At 43.0% G+C, this 19,712-nt stretch overlaps 1 protein-coding gene across 1 annotated transcript in view; it reads right to left on the reverse strand.

The window, feature by feature from the left end:
- ADCY10 (adenylate cyclase 10) overlaps window positions 1–19,712 on the reverse strand; it is a 253,408-nt gene that overhangs the window by 96,187 nt on the left and 137,509 nt on the right. Inside the window, exons 20-25 of the mRNA XM_070748580.1 lie at window positions 16,370–16,726; window positions 15,399–15,467; window positions 13,454–13,525; window positions 13,288–13,341; window positions 9,223–9,265; window positions 2,396–2,633 (exon numbers count right to left, since the gene is read on the reverse strand). Of these exons, the coding sequence (XP_070604681.1) occupies window positions 2,396–2,633; window positions 9,223–9,265; window positions 13,288–13,341; window positions 13,454–13,525; window positions 15,399–15,467; window positions 16,370–16,726 (833 nt within the window). The remainder of the gene's footprint in view (window positions 1–2,395; window positions 2,634–9,222; window positions 9,266–13,287; window positions 13,342–13,453; window positions 13,526–15,398; window positions 15,468–16,369; window positions 16,727–19,712) is intronic.

Consider the following 19,712-nt stretch of genomic DNA (forward strand, 5'->3'; position numbering starts at 1 on the left):
GCTCTTCATGCCCTCATCACCTCAGGTCTTGACTATTGCAATGCGTTCTACATGGGGCTACCCTTGAAAAGCATTTGGAGACTCCAGCTGGTTCAAATGCAGCCATGCAAGCCATAGTGGGTGTACCGAGTATTACTCCAACCAATGTTCCCTCTAAATTGTTTTCGGTGTGGGCGGAAAAGTATAGTGTCTGAGCGGCAGTCCCTTTGGGACTGGGCGGCATAGAAGTATAAACAAACAAACAAATAAATAAATAAATAAGAAAAAAATTCCCTTTTTAATTAAAAAAATTAATAATAAAACAAAAACAAAATCTATTATTATTAAAACTAAAACAACTAGCAAAACTAAAACACAACTATTAATAAATCCATGCTTTAAAATCTTCATACTAATCTAGTAATACTATCAATATCTATCTGAACACCAGTGCATCAATTAATATATTTCCATAAATTATACTTTTCTATAATTTCATTTACTATTATTAACTTTCATCAATCTTCTTGAACCATTTCCAAAAACAGGTGAGGGCTGGGGTTTTTTTTTCTCTGTTATTATTTGGGTGCTTTTTATCATATGCTTTAAATCAAGAGTCATTTCTCTCTCTGTTTCTCTCTCTTTCCTCTTATTTTCTGCCTCAATCATTTTCTCATTTCTCCCCTTTTTTCTATCATTTCTCTCTCTCTCTCTTCCTTCCTCTCTTCTCTCTCCCTCTCTCTTGCTTTCTTCCTCTCTCTCTCCCTCTTCTCTCTCTCTTGCTTGCTTTCTCTCTTTCTTTCTCCCCCTCTTGCTCTCTCTCTTTTTCTCACTTTCTCTCTCCCTCTCTCTTTCTATCTTGCTCTGTCTGTTGCTCTCTCTCTTTCTCTCTGTCTTGTTTCTCGCTCGCTCGCTTTCTCTCTCACACTCTTTCTCTCTCTTGTTTTCTCTCTCTCTCTTGTTTCTTTCTCTCTCTTTCTCTCTTGTTTTCTTTCTATCTCTCTTGCTTTCTTTCTCTTGTTCTCACTCTCTTGCTATCTCTCTTTCTCTCCCCCCTTTCTCTCTCTCTTTTTCTCACTTACTTTCTCTTTCCCTCTCTCTTTCTTTCTATCTCGCTCTGTCTGTTGCTCTCTCTCTCTCTCTGTCAGTGAGGGGACTGTGAGAGCGCTTTCTCTGAGCACTTTGGGAATGCCTGCCCTGCCTCTACTGCAGCCCCCTTGCTGACAGTCCGGGACGAAAGCACTCCCACTGAAGGGGCTGAGAGAGGGGTGGGGCGGGCATTCCCGAAGCGCATGGAGAAAACCCTCTCCCTGCACCCTGGCTGGGAGCATGGATGAGGAGGAGAAACCGCAGCTGCCACTGCCGCGGGAGAAGCCGCACCCCAAGGCGGGAGGTGGAGGAGGAGAAAGCAAGAGAGGGGGTGGATCGGGCGGGGAGCAGCGGCAAGAGGTCAGGGGCGCGAGGGGGTCAGTGGCACTGTGGGAATGCGGGGATGGCTGCGGCTCCCTTTCCTTCCACCTATGTCTACTGCCGGTGACTCCCCGCCCCTGCCCCCCCACGGGCTGGCAGGGGGATGGGGAGCACGCACGGCGCCTCTGCACTTTCGTCACTCCTCACCCCCAACTCCAACGCCCGGCTCCTTGCGCGGCCTTGGAAAAGGGTGTGCGGGGGATTATTTTTGGGTGCGCACCCGTGCGGGCACACACCTTAGAGTGAACAGTGACTCCAACCCTCCACAAGCTGCATTGCTTGCAAGTTGGCCTCTGGACGCAATTCAAAGTATTGGTTATCACCTTTAAAGCCCTAAATGGCTTAGGACCTGACTACTTATGGAACTGCCTTCTGTCTCATACTTCCCTATGACCAACTCGGGCCCGCAGAGTCGGTCTTCTCCAGGTCCATCTGCCAAACAATGTCAGTTGGCGGAGCCTCGGGGAAAGGCCTTCTCTGATTTTGCTTCTCTGTTACAAAATTGGTTTCCTGCCAAAAGAGCAAGGGCTAGACTCTCTAGCCACTTGCCCCACTTGCTATGATAGGAAGTAATCTTACAAAAAATGACCAGGAGGTATCACTGTCAATACTGTTTCACTTTCTGCTCTTTTGCCTTTTTATCACTGGAAGGACAAGCATAATTTGTGAAAGCCATATTTCTCTAGCAGACTAAAATTAAGGGGTGGATCCCAGGTGAATGTCATCTGGCCGACAGATGTGGACAACAGATACAATCAAGCTACTACTGCAATGGAAAAGCTATGACCTGAGAATGAGAGGGTAAGTTGCAGAGAGGAAATATGAGGTTTCCACGCTTCCACTAGATAAATGCATCTGGAAATGCCTTCACAAAGATTCAGACATTTTTAAGATACCTAAATTACTGTAGGAGCGAGAAGACAAAAGAATGGGTGATCCTACTTACCATGTAGTTGTGGGAGAGATTGACATAAGCAGATGCACATTCCAACAGGTAATAAAAAGCCCGACTATAATCTCCTAGAGCCAAGTAATGCTGAGATAAAGGCACAGCAACAGACTCCACAATTTCTTTGCATTCACAGTCCTGTGAGCTAGGAGTCTTGGTCCTTTGCCTTCTCATGCCAGTAAGCAAGATTATTTCATCCATTCTTTTTAAAAATTCCAATTCTGAATTTTCAGCCCTATCAAAAAGAAAGAAGGAATCTCCATAAACTCCCATAGCCATTTTAATCTCTAATACACCTCACCACACAGAAACAGAAAGATACTGAAGCCTAACAACCTTCAAAGGTTTTAATTACTATGTTATACCAGGTCAGGTGTAATAATAAAAACAATGAACTCAGATCAGAAAGGGCCAAACTGAAACCACTACAATGTTGGGTCATCTGGAACCAACACACATTTCAAAACTAAAGTCACGTGAGGCAGCAATCTTGCTAAATAATTTACTGGTATATATCTCCCTTATTAAAGTCTAAAAGAAAGGCTTTCCCCCCTTTTAGAACAAAACTTGTAAACAAACTCAGTTTGTTTCCTGGGTGCCCCCCCTAAAAGAGGGGGAGAAAAGAGGGAAAGCTGAAAAAAGTCTTAAGGCCATGAGTCTGTGAAGTAGCACAATGTATGCAAACATAAATTTGGTTTGTCCCCACAACCTTCCTCATTTTAACATGGAAAATCAATGGATTTGTGACTATTTGGAGAAAGCAAATTTACCAAAAATTCCAGAAACTTTCAGGGAAAGTCTTGATGCTAGAATAACAATGATGGAGTTATCAGAGGCTATTAAAAAACAAAAAAATGAAAAGGCCCTAGGGCCTGATGGATTATTAGCTAGACTCAAAAGGTGGAAATTACAAAGGGTATGAGGCACAGATGCCCTTTATCTCCATTGTTATTTATTCTGACTTTGGAAACTTTAAATAGAAATATTCGACAAGATCGCGAGATTACAGGTCTAAAGATAAGGAATCAAGAATACAAATTGCAAGGTTTTGCAGATGATTTTCTATTTATACTTGAGAACCCACTAATATTGGGATCGAAGCTTTTATTACAAATTGAAAGATATGGACAAGTAGCAGGACTTAAAATTAATAAAGATAAAACTAAGTTGATTACAAAGAATATGACTGAAAAACAGAAAAGACAGTTAAAAAGACAGTTAGATGTTCAGAATGTAAAAGAAGTAAAATATTTGGGGATCCAGTTCACAGCGAGATGCTCATCACTTAAAGAAGGTAATTATGTAAAACTTAACAGATTGAGATGTATTTGGAAAAATGGAAACGCCCTCAGTTATCTTTGATGGGCAGAATTGCTTTAATTAAGATGAATATTTTGCCAAGATTATTGTTCCTATTCTCTACAATTCCTATTAAAATTGATAAATCCTTTTTCAATGAGCTAAATAAAATGACTTCTAAATTTATTTGGCAAGGGAAAAGACCAAGGATTAATCTAAAGAATCTACAAGATGTTAGAGAAAGAGGTGGATTTGGACTTCCAAATTGGGAGTTTTATTATTGGGGCACGTACTTGTCCACCTGTCTGGGAAGAGTTTGATCTGGTGACACCTGATGAAGTGGACAAGGCCATTGGAGCTGTGAGTTCCGCCACCTGTTTACTGGATCCATGTCCCTCCTGGTTGGTCTCGGCCGGCAGGGAGGTGACACGGAGCTGGGCCCAGGAGATTACCAACGCTTCCTTGGGGAGGGGAGTTTTTCCATCACTCTATAAAGAAGCGCTTGTGCGCCCCCTCCTCAAGAAGCCTTCCCTGGACCCAGCCGTACTTAACAACTATCGTCCAGTCTCCAACCTTCCCTTCATGGGGAAGGTTGTCGAGAAGGTGGTGGCACTCCAGCTCCAGCGGTCCTTGGAAGAAGCCGATTATCTAGGTCCCCAGCAGTCGGGCTTCAGGCCCGGTTACAGCACGGAAACCGCTTTGGTCGCGTTGATGGATGATTTCTGGCGGGCCCGGGACAGGGGTTTATCCTCTGTCCTGGTGCTCCTCGATCTCTCAGCGGCTTTCGATACCATCGACCATGGTATCCTTCTGCACCGGTTGGAGGGGTTGGGGGTGGGAGGCACTGTGCTTCAGTGGTTCTCCTCCTACCTCTCTGGCCGGTCGCAGTCGGTGTTAGTGGGGGGTCAGAGGTCGACTCCGAGGTCTCTCCCTTGTGGAGTACCTCAGGGGTCGGTCCTCTCCCCCTTGCTATTTAACATCTACATGAAACCGCTGGGTGAGATCATCCAAGGACATGGGGTGAGGTATCATCAATATGCCGATGATACCCAGCTTTACATCTCCACCCCATGCCCAGTCAACGAAGCGGCGGAAGTGATGTGCCGGTGCCTGGAGGCTGTTGGGGCCTGGATGGGTGTCAACAGACTCAAGCTCAACCCGGATAAGACGGAGTGGCTGTGGGTTTTGCCTCCCAAGGACAATCCCATCTGTCCGTCCATTACCCTGGGGGGGGAATCATTGACCCCCTCAGAGAGGGTCCGCAACTTGGGCGTCCTCCTCGATCCACAGCTCACATTAGAGAACCACCTTTCAGCTGTGGCGAGGGGGGCGTTTGCCCAGGTTCGCCTGGTGCACCAGTTGCGGCCCTATCTGGACCGGGACTCATTACTCACAGTCACTCATGCCCTCATCACCTCGAGGTTCGACTACTGTAATGCTCTCTACATGGGGCTACCTTTGAAAAGTGTTCGGAAACTTCAGATCGTGCAGAATGCAGCTGCGAGAGCAGTCATGGGCTTACCCAGGTATGCCCATGTTTCACCATCACTCTGCAGTCTGCATTGGCTGCCGATCAGTTTCCGGTCACAATTCAAAGTGTTGGTTATGACCTTTAAAGCCCTTCATGGCACTGGACCAGAATATCTCCGAGACCGCCTTCTGCCGCACGAATCCCAGTGACCGATTAGGTCCCACAGAGTGGGCCTCCTCCGGGTCCCGTCAACTAAACAATGCCGGTTGGCGGGCCCCAGGGGGAGAGCCTTCTATGTGGCGGCACCGGCCCTCTGGAACCAACTCCCCCCGGAGATCAGGACTGCCCCTACTCTTCCTGCCTTCCGTAAACTCCTCAAAACCCACCTTTGCCGTCAGGCATGGGGAAACTAAACATCTCCCCCTGGGCACGTTGAAGTTGTATATGGTATGCTTGTATGTGTGTATGTTAGTATAGGGGATTTTCTTAAATTTATAATATTTTAATTAATTGGATTGTATTGGATTGTTTTTCACTTGTTGTGAGCCGCCCCGAGTCTTCGGAGAGGGGCGGCATACAAATCCAAATAATAAATAAATAAATAAATAAATTATCAAGCGGCAGCAATTAGATGGATAAAAGATTGCATTTTACTTAGAAATAAAAGACTTTTAATTTTAGAATGACATGACTCGCAGATTGGATGGCACGCATTTATGTGGTATAAGAAAAAAATACATAGTTACTTTCAGAGATTATATTATAAGGAATTCTTAATTGGCAATTTGGGAAAAGATAAAGGAGAAATGTTATTCAAAAGTTCCATTTTGGATTTTGACAATAGAAGTTTTTCTTCACCCCAACAGACTAGATTGGGCTAATATTACTGGAGCTGATGGTGAGGGCTTCATGGTCACACGCACACCCCTGGCTTCGCTCCCGCCCAGGCCCCCAGGAATAGGGTGGGGGAGCCTAGCCAAAAAAAGAGCTGCACAATGCCAAAGCCTTTCCGTCTGAGCTGCAGGCAGAGTGAGGGCTTCGCAAGGAGGAAATAGACCACTTTCGACGAGGGAAGAAAGACAGGAAAGGAAGGAAGCAAGCAAGAAAGAAAGCAAATGTTTTCTCAACCCGAGGCAAACGGTGGTCCCGAGTGAACGGGAGGGGAAAGAGATAGGAAACAGTTTGGCACTCGCCGGCTCCACAGCAGCTGCTGACTCCGCGGACCGGTGCAACATGCCCCGCGGCCCGGTACTGGTCCACAGCCTGGCGGTTGGGGACCCCTGTCTTAAGGTATAAAGATATATTGACACAGTTGCTGTAATTACAGTCATTTCAAGAGACAGAAAGGCAAGGCATAAAAATAGACTGGTTTATATATCTTCAGTTGCAATCAAGGGCAGATAAAGATCTTAAAATATAAGGTATTAATTTACAAAATCCTGAGCTAGATTTGGCCAAGAGGACACTTTGATTAAAAAATTCTATAAGTACTTCTTATCTATTGCATTAGATTTTTCAAGAGGTGAAGAATACGATGCTAAAATGGATGAGAAAAATAGGTTATACAATCGATATAGTTGACAGCAATTATGGGAGCGGAATTATAAAATGACAATGTCAACTGTATTTAAAGAAAATATATATAAGATGTTTTATATATGGTATATGTCACCAGAGAAGTTAGCTAAGATGTTTAAAGGTCTGTCGATGAAATGTTGAAAATGTGCTAATTTACCTGGCTCTTTTTATCATATGTGGTGGACTTGTTCAGAATCTTGAAAATATTGGATATGGGTTCAACACTGGATACAGAAGATTCTGAAAAAGTCTACTGAATTGAAACCAGAAATATACCTTCTGAGTATTTTACCGGAAAGTTTTAATAAAGAAGAAATATGTACTTAATTATACATATAGTAACGGCTGCGAGAATTGCCTAGGCACAAAATTTGAAATTGAATAGAATACCAACTGAAAGGGAAGTTTTAAAGAAAATTATGGATTGTGCAGAGATGAATAGATTGACTTTGAAACTTAAAGATGAACAAGATTCTGATTATTATAGAATTTTGGGGGAGAATTTATGAATAGATGGAGAGTTAAGACTTACAGATGTTTTGATGCTTTAATAATAAGATACTGTTGACAAAATTGTGACTGTCACCACTGGGATTTCCCATTTGATTACAGCCCTCGTTGGGATTCCGCACTCAGAAAAAGCGCTCTTGCAGCCGCTTCGCTGGGAGTGCTTTCTCCGAGCGCTTCCAGAATGCCTACCGTGCCCCTCTCGCAGCCCCTTCGCTGGGAGTGCTTTTGTCAGGGCTGTCAGGGAAGGGGCTGTGAGAGGGGTGGAGCAGGCGTTCCGGAAGCACTCAAAGAAAGCTCTCCCAGTGAAGCGGCTCTGAGAGTGCTTTCTCTGAGCGCTTTGGGAACACCTGCCCCACCTCTCCTGCAGCCCCTTCGCTGACAGCCCTGGACGAAAGCACTCCCAGCAAAGGGGCTGCGAGAGGGGTGGGGCAGGCATTCCTGAAGCACTCGGAGAAAACCCTCTCACAGCCCCTTCACTGGGAGCACTTTTGCTGAGTCAGCCCCTTCGTAGCCGCCCCTCTACTCCAGCCCCGCCCTTCCAAAGGGTGGGGCTGCCACATTTTATTTATTTTATTATTTATTTATTATTTAGATTTGTATGCCGCCCCTCTCCGCAGACTCGGGGCGGCTCACAACAAAATAAAACAATTCATGACAAATCTAAATTATAGTTTAAAATATTTAAAAAAACCCATTTACTAAGCAAACATACATACAAACATACCATGCATAAATTGTATATGCCCGGGGGAGATGTCTCAGTTCCCCCATGCCTGACGACAAAGGTGGGTTTTAAGGAGCTTATGAAAGGCAAGGAGAGTAGGGGCAGTTCTAATCTCTGGGGGGAGTTGGTTCCAGAGAGTCGGGGCCGCCACAGAGAAGGCTCTTCCCCTGGGGCCCACCAACCGACATTGTTTAGTTGACGGGACCCGGAGAAGGCCCACTCTGTGGGACCTAATCGGTCGCTGAGATTCGTGCGGCAGAAGGCGGTCTCGGAGATATTCTGGTCCAATGCCATGAAGGGCTTTAAAGGTCATAACCAACACTTTGAATTGTGACCGGAAATTGATCGGCAACCAATGCAGACTGTGGAGTGTTGGTGAAACATGGGCATATCTAGGTAAGCCCATGACTGCTCCCACAGCTGCATTCTGCACGATCTGAAGTTTCCGAACACTTTTCAAAGGTAGCCCCATGTAGAGAGCATTACAGTAGTCGAACCTCGAGGTGATGAGGACATGAGTGACTGTGAGCAGTAAGTCCCGGTCCAGATAGGGCCGCAACTGGTGCCCAGGCGAACCTGGGCAAACGCCCCCCTCGCCACAGCTGAAAGATGGTTCTCTAATGTGAGCTGTGGATCGAGGAGGATGCCCAAGTTGCGGACCCTAAAATTCCCCCCCAGGGTGATGGATGGACAGATGGGATTGTCCTTGGGAGGCAGAACCCACAGCCACTCCATCTTATCAGGGTTTAGTTTGAGTCTGTTGACACCCATCCAGGCCCCAACAGCCTCCAGACACCGGCACATCACTTCCACTGGTTCGTTGACTGGACATCACATCCCGGCGGATTCCATCCCTCTTGCCAGGACAAGAGGATAGTGGCAGCAGCGGCGGTTTCCCTTTCAGAAGCAGCAGCAGTGCTGGGAATGTCACATCCACCCCCACCCCCACCGCCCACCGCCCCTGAACAAGGATCCAAATGCCAGCAGTAATGGGCAAAAGGGGTGAGTTTTGGGCTTGCACACATTATTCGCTTTTCCATTGATTCCTATGGGAAACATTGTTTCATCTTACGAACTTTTAACCTGACAAACCTCATCCCGGAACCAATTAAGTTTGTAAGACGAGGTATTACTGTAATTCCATTCATATAATTTCACTCCTTGGAGACTTAACAAACTACCCCATGGTCTCATTCCCAATATACCAGACAGTCAGAAACATAAAAGTTACTCCCTTCACACCTAAAAGACTCTTGCAAGATGCAGGTTGCCCACAGGGTATCTCCTGCATGAGAACAAAATTGAAGAAAGGTAAATGCCTCATTCTAGAATATTATTTGAATAGAATATATATGCTGTGGTTTCTTCTAAAATAATGAAGTACATAATATTCATAGATTCAAATGAAGGACTTAGAGCAATGATGGCTAATCTTTTTGTTGTTGCACACTGAAAACGTGTGTGCATGTGTGATAGCGCACGTGCATCCATAATGCAATATGCACCAGACTGCTCCATGTGCGTTCCACCCTGTGCATGTGTCCGTGACCCCTGTGCTCCCCACACCCACATGCATGCACGTGACCCCCTGCAATTGCCTTGCCCCTGTGCATGCACATGTGACTCCTATATGCACCCCACCCCCACACATTCCCATGTGACCCCTGCATATTTGACCCCCCCCCCTGTGCATGCATCCACATCTCCTGCATGCACCCTATTCCCCCATGAAACCAGCTGGCCAAATGGAGACATGCACACATATGCAGTGGAGCTGAGCTGGGGCAATGGCTAGCATGCTCACAGAGAGGACTTTGCATGGTGCCTGTGGTATTCGTGGCATAGGTTTGCCATCACAGACTTAGAGAATGGGGTTGAATGTTTGGGGATTGTATTGCATTAATCTTTATTGGACAGAAACTAAAATAAATTAAGATGTTATCTTTGTACCCAATTTGTAAGCGTTTTCATGAGAGAACCTAACTCTTCCATATCTATAACATGGAAATTCCCACATTAGTATCTAAATGGTGTACTTTCAAATACTTAACAATTCTAGTTCAAATTGATACAGAAGTGAGTACAGGTAGTCCTTGAATTACAAACATAATAGTGCCTAGCACATTAAGTAAATCACATTGAGTAAGCCCCACGCTTGGCTCTTCCCAATGCATTCATTAAAAAAATGAGTGGGTTGTTAAGGGCACTTGGTGTATCTCACTCATCTGTCTCTGGCCTCCCAAGGCCTCCCTCCCCCCCCCCCCACACTAACAGAGATATCCCATATTCTGTTTTCCACCTCTTGGGGTCCCCACAGTTGTTTGGCCTCCTCCACATCCATCCCTGACGTCCACCCCACTATTGCTAGTCTCTCACCTTTTGAAGATCTCCAGAGCTCAGAATGTCAGGTAGGAAAGAGGACAGGCCACTTAGTTGATGGGACACATGTCAGAAAAGCAGCAATCTTTTTCTGAGACCCAGACAAACTGTTTTTCTTTCATCACTAGATGCTAACCTTCACTCCCCCAGCAAAGGCAAATGGTGAAGCAGAGAAATCTTCTTTCCTTCCCTTCCTTCCTTCCTATTTGCTTTCAATCCCTGGCTAACGGTGGAGGGAGGGAAGGCATGCAGCCAGTGACTCTTCCCTTCCTAGGGGCTCATCTTCTCCCAGCTGTATGCATTTGGGGAGGTTGCTGCAGAAATAGCCAGGGGGTGGGGGTGTTGAAGCATATAAGAACATAAGAAGAGCCATGCTGAATCAGGCCAAAGCCCATCGAGTCCAGCATTCTGCGTCACACAGTGGCCCACCAATTGTACATGGGGATCTTGAGCAGAAAGAGAAGGCAAAAAACTCCCTTTCCCCTGACCCCCAACAAATGGTACTCAAGGGAATTCTGCCTGCCTCAAGCAACATAGAGGCGAGACATGGACATCCATTTCAATAACTACCGATACACTTGACATCCATGAATCTGCTTAATCCTGCATTGAAGCTATCAAGGCTGACAGCTGTCACGACCTCTTCTGGAAGTGAATCCCATAAACCAACAACCCTCTGGGTTAAGAAATATTTCCCTTGATTTGTCCTCACTTTCTTTCCTATGAGCTTTAGGGAGTGCTCTTTGTCCTAGTATTGTGTGATAGAGAAAAGGTTTTTTTTTCTCTATCCACCTTTTCTATTTCATGCATGATTTTACACACTTCGATCAAGTCACCCCTTAAGTGCCGTTTTTCAAGGCTGAAGAGAGAGACCAAGGCGTTGCAACCTGGTTTCATAAGGCAGATGCTACATTCCCTTGATCATTCTTGTTGCCCTTTTTTGCACCTTTCCCAGTTCTATTACATCCTTCTTGAGGTACAGTGACCAGAACTATACACAGTAATCAGTCATAAGGTTGAATGACCACAGGGATGCGATAACATATGTAACTTTGGGACTGTGTCTTAAGAACTTTTGCAGGGGCTGGTGGTGGTGTTAACTTTGAACCATTGCTAAGTGACTTGTCATAACACAAGGACTACCTATAATCTTGTTTGACACAATCAAATTGGAACTGGAAGGGATCTTGGTGGTCTTCTAGTCCAAACCCCCTGCTGAAACAGGAGATACTATGGCTATGTTATCCATAATTGACCTAAATAGAGCTCCCAATAGAGTTCTGTGTTAAAAAAAATCATATCAACAATCCTTACATACATTATTCATATACTGTTATGTTGGAAACAATCATATATGATATGGTTCTCTCTGGGCAAAAAGATATATCAAGAGATGGCAAAATAAGATGACAGATAGGAAAAACATCCTTCATTTCTTTGAGTTTTGCTAAGCAAAAATATGTGGGCTACAGTAGATAGAAAATATCCAACAGAGACAAATGTTCAATCAAACATGGCCAATAAATAATATTCCCATTCCTATATGTTCTATGAATATGTTTCCCTATCCAAAATACAAAAACTTTAGGAGGCTAATGAGTTTAATTCTCATCAGATGTTTTTAAGAGATTAACAGAGTTGGGAGGGACTTTTTAAGTCATCTAGTCCAACACTCCACCCAAGCAGGAGACCCAGTACCATTTCTGACAAATGGTAGTCCAATGTCTTCTTGAAAGCTTCCAGTGATCAAGCTTCCACAACTTCTGAAGGAAAACTGTTCCAATAAATTTCTTTCACTGTCAGAAAATGTATCCTTTTTTCCAGGTTGAATCTCTCCTTCTTCAGTTTCCATCCATTATTCTTGACTCACCTTCAGGTGCTTTGGAAAATAATTTGACCCTCTCGTTTCTGTGGCAGCCCCTCAAATATTGGAATACTGTTATCATGTCTCCCCTGGTTCTTCTCTTCACTAGATTAGTCATGCTCAATTCCTGCAACTGTTCATCGTATACTTTAGTCTCCAGTCCCCCAATCATTTTTGTTGCTCTTCTCTGCATCTGGTGTGGTGACCAAAACTGGATGTAGTATTCTAGGTGTAGTCTTACTAACCCTTTATATAGTGGTATTAGTAACTCGCTTGATCTTGATTGTGTTCCTCTGCTAATGTAATTTAGGATTGTGTTGGCTTTTTTGGCTGCTGCCGCACACTACTGGCTCATATTTAGGTGATTGTGCACTAAGACTCCAAGATCCCTCTCACAGTTACTACTATTAAGCTTGGTTTCACCCAGTCTATGTTTGTATTTTTGGTTTTTCTTGAGGACTTTACTTTTCTCTGCACTGCATTTCATTTTGTTAGATAAGGTCCAGTGTTCAAGTTCTATGGTTTCTTATACAGTACTGCTTCTTTCTTGGAAATATCTAAAAATTAATTTACAGTCCAAATGAACTAGTAGAAGAGGACCAATTTTAAACTGGAAACAGATGACAAGTGCAGTATCATTTACCCTAAAGGCCCTAGGGAGATCTAAAATGGCAAAATCATGAACTTTTCAATAAATATCCACATATCAGCAAAATAAGGGAACCCTGTTGGACCACAGTGGCCGAATTACATCATCTCTCAAAGTCACTAACCTAAGTATGTGATCAGTTCAGTTTTCTCTAAAACAATGAAACTCATATTCTCCTATCGTCTCTATTAACATATTACTCAAAAACAATCATTTTTTCTTTCCGAAAAGATTTCCCTCTTCTAAACAGAAATATTTTAGATGAGGAGATTGGGGTTAGAGATGTCACCTGGAATGTTGTATCAGAGAGGACAGTTCTTTCCCTCATTCTGGTTTTTAGGTAGATACCTTGTTTTGACAATTATCCACAACCTCCACTATGTTTAATATTACTTGTCACAGTTAAAAGGTTTACCTGAAGTAAGCTGACGTGTTTTAATTCTATTATCTTTCCATTCTATAAGTGTGTCTGAAGAAAAAAACACATGAAAATGAATCATAACCCTTTGATCTAATTTCATCATTCAGAAAGAGAATAACTCTGTTCTTTTACATCAGAAGTATAAATAAAATCACTTTACCACCACTTGATTCCATCAGAGCAGCAACACTAGGATGTCTAGCACTGAAGAAAAAAGAGTAATCTGATTTTTCTGTAAAGGAAACAAATACAATTCGATAATAAGTCCATAGGAAACTAATTATTTATTCATAATCCCTGAAAATCAACTGTTAAATTATCATCAGTGAACAGATATAAAAAGAACTACTGAACAAGTGAAGCAAAAAGGATGGTAAAATTGGGATGATTCACTTAAAGACCACATCCCTTAGCAATGGAAGTTCCCATCCCAATTGTATTCATAAGTCAAGGACTACCTTGATTTACTGTTGAAAAAAATACTAAAATGTGTACCCTAGAACAGTATCTGGCATCAGTCCTGCAACAGCTTCCAGAAAAACTCTTTTTGCAGAAAGTGTTTAAGTTGAGGCCAGTCAAACCTCCCACGGAAAACCACTCAAAGGAGTACCCTAATTACAGAAAAACAACACCTGGGGGAGGGGAGTGCGTTATCTCTCATCATGACTGGAGTGGTTAGAGCAATTCCAGTCTTTCGGTTATCCTGATACCAAGCCATTAAGGTCTTTAAAGGTTAAAACCAGAACTTTAAATTACATTTGGAAGCTAATAGGAAGCTAAGGTAAGGTCCATAAAACAGATGTAACACGTACCCACTGAAAAGCACTAGTGAGTATTGAAGCATTTTACACCAAGTGCAGCTTCCAGATAGGACTGCCCCCACCCTTCTTGCCTTTTGCAAACTTTTGAAAACTCTATGTCGCCAGGCATGGAGGAATTGATATATCCTTAGCTGTCTTGACTTTATGTGTGGTGTGTTTGGGTTGTTTGATTGATTTTTAAATAGGGATTTTTAAAACTGTTTTAACATTGGATTTGTATATGATGTTTTACTTGTTGTGAGCTGCTCCAAGTCCTCAGAGAGGGGCGGCCTACAAATCTAATAAATAATAATAATAATAATAATAATAATTATTATTATTATTATTATTACATAAATATTGTACATCACTGTTTCAAAATCAAATTTCTGCGCCAGTAATTCCTGTTTAAACTGGAGAAACATCAAGTAGGTGCTACCTCTCAGGCTTATTTCCTCTATTCTTCCATGTTTTATCAATGATATGGAGAAAGATGGCAGGAAATTCATACATAATGCATGCTAATGATTATCAGACAATAGAATCCATTATTCAAAGAATTGTAGGACTCCATCTGATCCATTCACACAGCCTAGGTGGGGCTCCAGTAATTAGGACTGCTGCTATGAATCATGTGGGTTTGGCCATTGTGGAAGAATATCTGTTGCAGTTTCATCAGGAATCTTGTGTGCTGGATTTTGTTGCTTTTTCACGCCTTTGAAACCAAACCAAAGCAAAGTGTGTGTGTGTGTGTGTGTCTCCCTTCGTTGGAGGAAGAAGGGGTGTGAAGTTTCTCCACAGCTGCTGGCTAAGTACTTAATGACTGCTTAATGGACATTGTACAGCCTACCTGGTTGTTTTGGGAAGAGTGCTCTTTGCAATACAAAAAGAGTGCTTAGTTTATTTTGACTTTTGTGATAAAGAACATTGTTTTCAATTTTCAAACATGTGTGTGTCTGAAATTTGTATCCTTGAATTTTTGGGAGGCTCCTGTCAGAGAGCCCGGCAGAACAGAAACCAGGGTTCAGGCTCATCAGTATTAGTGCTACTCAGTTGAGGTTAGAAAATCCTCTTTTTAAGGTTCCACAAATGTCTATGACAGTTCAACTTGATATATGTTAGCTTTGCTTTTAATCATGCTGTAACTGGCTTTGGCTATATCTCTACTATAAAGCATGACTTGAAAAAAAATAGTCCTTTGCCCTATGATCCTATTAGTAAGAATAGCGTTCCCTTTGGATGCGTACTAAATGCATTATTAAGGCTATAGTATACTATTCTTTCAAGAGATAATTTTAATTTTACCTCTCTTTCGGAAAAGTCCTTTCTTATGTGATAATGAAAATGCACCTTTTCTCTCTTGATTCTCGGCACCTGCCAAATAGATAGAGATCAGAAGACTACTTAGTTTGAGATTTCACACAAAGCACCAAGTTTTCAAAGGTATTGCTAATTTATTATCCCCTTATGGATTTTTTTTTGCTGAAACAAAAAAAAACCATGAACTGGTGATAAGAAAGGGTAGAGTATGTAAAGAAAGGAATCAAGTTGTAATTTTAGGGTGAGGACATAACATATAAATATACTTGTTGTAACTGTTGTTATTAAGCTTGGAAGCTGCTTCTTTATAATCTTTACTCTCCTTTTTCTTTCTCTATTTCTTTCTTTGCACTTTTTCAGTTGTTACTTATTTCACTTTCTTTATTTTCCTTTTAAAATTTGCATTATTTTATTCATTTAAAATTTATTTTAAAAAAATTATATACAGAGACAGTTTAGTATCATATATGGAAAGCAGGCCTTAGAGCACAGCTCTGATGATTGAGAATTATCTATTCCCAATACAACATGGGCACAGATACATACACACAAATGGAAAATACTTCTGCAGTTAAATGCTGTAAATTGAAAAGCAAGGCAGAGTTGTAAGACTTATTTCTTAGTCTCGGCTCTGCACTGGGTTCTCCATTGTAAATAAACAATGATGCCAACCCCATTCAAATAGGGAGGAACTATAACTTTGGTATAAAACACACTAAGCAGAGAGGACTGAACCAGACAACTTGAAATTGTATCTTTTCAGCTTTGTGGTTCTACAAATCCATTTCTGAATCTCTTTCTTATTTACTTCTGTCAACATCTTCCTTTGTTTTTGTACTGATATTTGAGCTTTCTACAAAAATAACCACCGTATACTTTTTATAGTCCTCTGCTAATCTGTCAGAGTCTAACTTTGGCAGAGGTTGCTTTACCAGTACCATCAAATTAATACCTACCTTCCTGGTGAGATGCTTCCAATTTTTTTAGAGTTTCAGAAACAAGGATCACAGCAGCCTCATTCAACACATCTTCTTTGATATCCTTAATTTTATATTCCTGTGAATAGAATTTTTGAAGCATGCCATCTACTGCATACCGATGATAAGGAATGAAATCACCTTCCCCACAACACTTGCATCGATGAGCTAGCCACTTCAGGTAACTGGCACATTTGAAATGTAAGGCTTTTTTCTGATTCTTAAGCCACAGTTCATAAGCTGCTTCTTGCAACAATGGTGTGCAAAACTCCATGATTTTGCAATGCATCACAGCCTCTTCTAGCTTGAGCCTATTGGAAATAACTGATCCAAGATCTGAAAAATAAAATAGCATTTGCACCATCAAAAAATGAAATCATCCCTACTGTTGTATAGGAATAGCTAATGTTCTATTTCTGATTAGATTTGACTACAGCAGCTAATTTTCTCATCATACTTATTCCCGTTATGTTAGTGAACACAATCTGAACATGGTGAGTGGGTATTAATATGATTTACATGAATTTATATGAAGACAGACTTATCATAAAATATTTCTTGATTTTATTTGACTACTGGGTGTTCCCTTTGTTCCTATAAAAAGCAAAGCTAAGTACTAACTTGTTTAGGATTTCAGCACCAATGTAACATGAAGCAGATGCAGAGAATGCAATAATGTTGTTCAATCATTTCCGTGCCCTTTGAGTGAACTGGTGTTTCAGAGATTTCTAGTTTTTTTATACCCTCACCCCATTGAAGGGCTACCAAAAGTTTTACTACCACACTGTGCAATGTTCCCTCTAATTTTTTTTCAGTGTGAGCGGAAAAGTATAGTGTCTGAGCGCTACTTCGCGAAAACCCGCTCGTTGCGGGGGGTCCTGGAACGGAACCCTCGCAACGAGCGGGGGATCACTGTAGTTCCAAGTATATTTTAAATTCATATTGCAAACTCATAAAATCAGACAGTACATATCATAAACCCCTTATTTATCATATGTATCTTCCATTAATTTTACCTATGCAATTCTATATAGTTCTAAAATTCTAATTCTAATTTTTAAAATTAATACAGCCTAATATTAAACAACATCTAAATATATCTTTTACCAATATTCCATAGTCAATCCATATTTAATAATCAATCATCCCTCATCAAATTTCTACCACTATTCTCATTTCTGGGTACCTTTCCTGTCTCTCCCCCTTCCTCTCTTCTTTTTCTCTCTCCTTGTTTCTCTCCCTTCCTTTTCCTCTTTCTTCTTCCCTGCCTCTCTCTCCCTTCCTCTTTTTCTCCCTTCCTTCCTTCCTGCCTTCCTCCTTTTTCTCTCTCCTTGTTTCTCTCCCTTCCTTTTCCTCTTTCTTCTTCCCTGCCTCTCTCTCGCTCCCTCTGTTTCTACCTCCCTTCCTGTCTCTCTTTCCCTCTCTCTTTTTCTCTCTCCCTCCCCTGCCCTCCCTCTTTCTCTCTCTCCCTTCCTTTTTCTCTGGCTAGAACCAGTCTGCCCCCCCCAGCCAGGATACTTGCAACAGAGAGGCGCGGCGGGAATAGCCTAGGCAGGGGCGGGAGGGTGCGTGGGCGCCGCAAGAAGAACGAGGGTTGAGCCCGCCTGGCCCCCTCCCCAGCCAGGAAAGGATTCTTGTAGGTGAGCAGAGGTGCGGTGGGACCGGCAAGGGCCAGGGCAGGGGCGGGAGGGCGTGCAAGCGCCGGGGCAAGAACAAGGGTCAAGCCCGCCCCCCCCCAGCCAGGAAAGGATTCTTGGAGGCAGGGCCACCGATAGACCGGTACTACTGGGAGTGGCATCAGGGGCCCGGCCAAATTGAATAATGGGGGGGCACCGGCGCCTGCCAAAAACTCTCCAACCCCGATTGCGACGAACTCTGCCTCTGCGGAGCTTCTCCGACCACGGACCGCACGTTCTTCCCCCCCCTGCGAGGAAAGAAGGCAGGGAGGCCGGCAGACAGGCAGGGAGCCCCGATGGCAGCCGCGGAAGGAGGTCGGCCCTCCGGAAGCCAAGCCGCGCTGCTGGGGAAGCGGAATTGGGGAAGCCGGGAGAGGGCTGAGCCTGGCCGCTTCTCCACCGGCCTTGTGTCCCCCCGAGGATTGCGACTCGAGGGCAAGAGAGCCGTGCCTTTCGGCTTCCGGAGGTGCTGGGCCAGGGGTTTGGGGGGGCGTGAACACCGCCCGCCGCCCAGAGCCAATGGCTTCTTTTGGGCTTACTCGCTCGAATTCCTGCTGATGGCACTTGGAGCAGGTAAGCGCGGCCGGGCGGCCGGGTGGGAAGGGCAAGGCGCGAGGGGGAGGCAAGTGGAGATCCCGGTCTCTCTTTTCATGCTCAGTGAGCCTTTCTTTGGAGTTGTCTTTCTTTCTTCCTTCCTTCCTTCCTTCCTTTCTCTCTTGCTCTCTTGCTCTTTCATTCTTTTTTTCTTTCTCTTGCTTTGTTTCTTTCTCTTTATCTCCTTCCATCCCTCCTTCCATTTCTTTCATTCCCCTTCTCTATTTTTATTTCTCTTTCATTCTCTTTCTTTCTTTCCTTCTTTCCTTCTTTCTTTCGTTTCTTTTTCTTTCTTTCTCTCTTTCTCTCTTTCTTGCTCTTTCATTCTTTTTTCTTTCTCTTGCTTTCTTTCTTTCTCTTGCTTTCCCTCCTTCCTTCCCTCCTTCCATTTCTTTCATTCCCCCTTTCTATTTTTATTTCTCTTTCATTCTCTTTCTTTCTTTCTTTTTCTTTCTTTCTGTCTTTCTCTCTTGCTCTTTCATTCTTATTTTCTTTCTTTGCTTTCTCTCCTTCCTTCCCTCCTTCCATTTCTTTCATTCCCCCTCTCTATTTTTATTTCTCTTTCTTTCTCTTTCTTTCTCTTTCTTTCTTTCCTTTTCTTTCTTTCTCTCTTTCTCTCTTGCTCTTTCATTCTTTTTTTCTTTCTCTTGCTTTCTTTCTCTCTCTTGCTTTCTCTCCTTCCTTCCCTCCTTCCATTTCTTTCATTCCCCCTCTCTATTTTTATTTCTCTTTCATTCTCTTTCTTTCTTTCCTTCTTTCTTTCTTTCGTTTCTTTTTCTTTCTTTCTCTCTTGCTCTTTCATTCTTTTTTTCTTTCTCTTGCTTTCTTTCTTCCTCTTTCTTTCTTTCTCTCCTTCCTTCCCTCCTTCCATTTCTTTCATTCCCCCTCTCTATTTTTATTTCTCTTTCATTCTCTTTCTTTCTTTCTCTTCCTTGCTCTTTTTCTTTCTCTCTTTTACCTTCCCTTCCTCTATTTCTTCTTTTCTTTCTCCTTCCTACCTTCTTCCCTCCCTCCCTCCCTTCAGTCCTCCTTCTCTTACTCTCCCCTTTCAT

The sequence above is a fragment of the Erythrolamprus reginae genome, chromosome 3, assembly GCF_031021105.1.
Source record: "Erythrolamprus reginae isolate rEryReg1 chromosome 3, rEryReg1.hap1, whole genome shotgun sequence".
NCBI lineage: Eukaryota > Metazoa > Chordata > Lepidosauria > Squamata > Dipsadidae > Erythrolamprus > Erythrolamprus reginae.